Source organism: Pinus tabuliformis, chromosome 7 (assembly GCF_031772625.1).
Source record: "Pinus tabuliformis cultivar Carrire ecotype Pingquan chromosome 7, CPIR1, whole genome shotgun sequence".
In the NCBI taxonomy this organism is placed as follows: domain Eukaryota; kingdom Viridiplantae; phylum Streptophyta; class Pinopsida; order Pinales; family Pinaceae; genus Pinus; species Pinus tabuliformis.
Window position 1 is genome coordinate 117,456,182 of NC_142293.1, and position 4,116 is coordinate 117,460,297.

General features: G+C 33.6%; 1 protein-coding gene across 1 annotated transcript; it reads right to left on the minus strand.

The window, feature by feature from the left end:
• Positions 1-2,236: 2,236 nt before the first annotated feature.
• On the minus strand, positions 2,237-3,577 carry LOC149246002 (F-box/FBD/LRR-repeat protein At1g13570-like). The gene is made up of 2 exons (XM_089439477.1): positions 2,687-3,577; positions 2,237-2,587 (listed from the first exon to the last, which is right to left on the minus strand). The coding sequence occupies exons 1-2, from the start codon at positions 3,575-3,577 to the stop codon at positions 2,237-2,239; spliced, it is 1,242 nt and encodes a 413-aa protein (XP_089295603.1).
• Positions 3,578-4,116: the final 539 nt, after the last annotated feature.

Below are 4,116 nucleotides of genomic sequence, written 5' to 3' on the forward strand. Positions count from 1 at the left end.
TCATTAACACATAACTATTAGTGCATAAATAAACATAACAATACACCAATTACCTTACTTGTTGTGCCAAGCACATTGCTTGCAACTGAACACATCCACGCCATCTCTCAAGGGACTCCAATTCCTTTGATAGATCCACCTATAACTAAAGACTAGCTAATATACCTGTCAAATACATGTTCATGACTATAACACATATGCACATAATGTCAAACAAAATCAAGGTTAAGAAGACTTCATGTATGCGAAGCACTCATTCATTTGGAATTAGGATTTCCAAACATAGCCAAAGGAATTCTTTCCGAGTTCCTTTCTTTTACCTTTTTACCTTGTTGCAATTGAGGCTTTCTATGCGTTGTCATATCAACAAACTATTAGTTATGTAAACACATCAACTATTACCTCGTCACGCTAATACCAAGAATGGTTCCTGCAACTCTTCACACATGTCAACCACATGTTCCAAATATCAAGACAATCATATATATCAATTTGAAATCAACTTTTACCAAGATTAATAACCATGTCATAATCCAAAGTCAACTCATAGTCATTAGACATAATGCTACAACACTCAACTACGTTCAAGCAGATATCAAATGTCTCAACACATATGAATTATTACAATCATCTAAAACAGGATCATTGGAACACATACCCATATTATGCAATTCGTCAAATATTCAACCAACTTGAAAACATATCATGTTAAGTAAATCAACTAGAGGACATAGACACCAAATAGATGTCATAATCAAACAGTCAAGCACAAAGTAGACGCCATAATCAATTTCATACCTTAATGTATCTTAGGGGAGGCTATATTGTCTGCACAATCAAGCTAAGTTAGCACTATATAACTTCACAACATATCAAATAAAACATAAATAAGATCATGATATCCATAATAGTAACTAACTAACATGTTCATATCATAACTCATACACAGTGATTATTCACACATATGCAAAGTCAATCTAGATTAGTACAACATCATATTACAAATATGTCAGGGCATACCTGAATATTGTAATCATAACCATCTTCATAGGCCAATATAGGTTAACACAATACATATAACATCAAGATCTTAAATGCAATAACCCTAATCATCAAGTTAATAACATATAGAAACCACAAGTTAACCTATAACATACTAACCAACAACATATAACATGATCGTCAAATTTTCTAACATAGAACAATAATAGCAATGCATACAACCACATGTTACTATCATTCTTGACTATTCAAAAATATATATCATATAAACATTAATGATATAAATAAAATTATAACAAATATTTCTAAAACTCTTCTCATTGTCACAACCACAATGTACATTACACAAATGTAAAAATCAACCTAACATAAAGCATCAATACCAAAGATTGTGAGTAAAACTATCATATAAGCATTGATGTTAAAAAAAAATTAGTACAAATATTTCTAGAACTCTTCTCGTTGTCACACCCACAATGTACATTACACAAATGTAGATATTTTTCAAGTATCAACGTAACATAACATGGAATATAAGTTACTAAAGATTGTAAGTAAATTCTCATTATAACATGACATTGAGCATAATTTCTATGACCTTATTTCTATATTTAATTGTTAGAATGAATGCATTTCCCAACCATGTCAGCAGTTGCAACTTTCAAATTAAAAAGGATAAAAAGTGTAACTTTCATGATAGAAAGCAACAGAGTGCCTAAAATATGACTCAATATATTCAAGTCTTAACAATATGAAAAAAAAACCCAGCCCGTTGTTCACTGATATGTTCAAAGCTTTGAAGATTTTCCCTCAACAATGATTCAGGTTTAAGCTACCCAGCAAGCTTAAGGTACTGAACAATGACGATCTATACATCGAAAATAAAAATGAGGGTAAAACACCTTTATTTCAAGATTCCGAATACAAAATGGCATAAATAAACCAACCTCTTCCATATAAATGATATAAACTGAAGAAATTGGCTGAAGGGCACATATCCATACTGTTAAATTTGTAATCGTATTGAACATGATAAAAGATTAACTTAATGTTGCACCTGGTTTTTACCGTCACTGTAGAGGATCAAAATAATAGCTTAATGATCATAAGAAAGCTTTCAAAAGTATCAGAGATGCTAATTCAATCTATTTGGAAGATGTTTTCAGCACGCTGTACCATCATCATCATCTGAATAAGTTGTATCTTCTTCATCATCATCTGATGAAATTGTATCTTAATCATCATCTGAAGTAGAAGTTGTAGCTTCTTCATATGAAGAACTCCCCTCCTCATAAAGTGAAGAAGCCAGGCATGTCTTGCACATATCCCATCCATTCGCTGTTATATGTACAGTAGCTTGTCCAGAAGATCTGTTCAAACGGAAAATCTGCTCTAGAAAGCTCTGCTGATGGACATATCCAGAGCATGTTGGTAGAGTAACCGTCATTGTCTGCAGAGAAGGAGCATTTCTGAGAAGGCAGCCGATCAGAGCAATTTCCTCGTCCAACCCTGAAACCCTTATACGCGCATTCTTGAGGTTTGTCATTAGCGGAAGGGTTAAGCTTCCTGTCGCGGGATTTGCTCCCTGTATTCCATGAAAAATTTGCCTATAAATCTCATCCATATAAAAACCAAGATGTTCGAAACGTTTAACTTAAAAGAAAAAAACCAGGGATTTACTAACCTCAAAAGAATCGCTTTCTAAGGAGAGTTCTTCAAGATTGGAAAAACGGCTAAGTACTGCGAGAGAAGGTACGTGAGTACTCAACCCACGAAGGGTAATTTTTTTCACAGAGCTCTTGTTAGAAAGACCTTCAAGTACATGAAGCTCTGTTGTGGAAAAATGCAGTTCTCGGCAAGAATTTAGCTCCAATTTCAACCTTGAGGGACAGTTATTAATTGTCACAATCCGCAACTTCGGACAATTCACTGTCAGTGTCAATGAATTTTCAAGGCGATTTCCCGAAAAATTAAAATACTTGAGAGACGGAGCAGAAATTTTCAAATTATTCAGGGGCATAGAACACCATAGAACCCTCAATTCTTCAAGAAGAGGGCATTTTGTTGCAAGCTGCTCAAGCATATCATCAATAATATGGACAGCAGTTAGAAAACAGGTTCTAAGGTATCTGAAACCAGAAAAGTATGAAGGTAATTTAAATTCAAAACGCCTGAGGTCCAAAAAAGTGAGGCAGTCGCAGAAAAACAGAGAAGTTGGAATGTGCAGAGAAATTGGAAGATTCAGAGTAATTTGTTGCACTCCCTTTACAGATGCAGCCAAAACCAATTTGCGTATTAAATGGTCATTCGGTGACCAGTTTCCGTATCTCCAATAAAAATCGCTTACTGAAATTTCCAAACTTTCAAGATCTCCGCGATGAAAATGCATGATGTTATCAATTACTTTTTCAGTGGCGTCGGCATTCAAAAACTTGAGATGGGGTAACAAAGTCCAGACTGATCGCCATCTGCGTGAAAGAATTGAGCATCGTACTGCATCTCTTAAAGGAAGTTTCGAGAGAATATGAGAGCAGAGTAGAGAATCATGCAATGCACTCAGTCTGTCCCCTGCCATGATCTCTCGGTGTCACTATTCTTTCTGCCAAATGAGAAAATAAGGAACAAAAGTTTCAGACAGATAAGAAAAAACCTCGGATCTATGTCACAGTTTAGGGTTACAGATCATCCTTTACCCGGCACCCTCAGCTTGTTACCCTACTCTTTTAGGAGTCCTCTAATTATATACGAAATTTCTAGCCTTCTTGTTGAAAAAATAAAATTATCCTCTTAGGATTTTATTTTTATTTTTTAAATTACGGTAGGTTTGGTATTTTTTTCTCTACACATAAAGTTGCGTGTATTTATCCGTTTGAATTTATCAAAGGGAGAGATTAATTTTTTTTTTCATTCTAATTGTATCTTAACAAATTTGATCTTTTTCGATCCCTAGATATAGAATTAAATTAAATTTAGATTGGTTTAATTATTAATTATTAATTTTATGCTTTTTTTTTTTTAATTTTTTTTTATGTAATTTGACCAAACTAAAATGTTTTATTGATAAAAGTAATTTGACCTAGTTAATATGTTTAGCAAGATACTACAACATCTCTA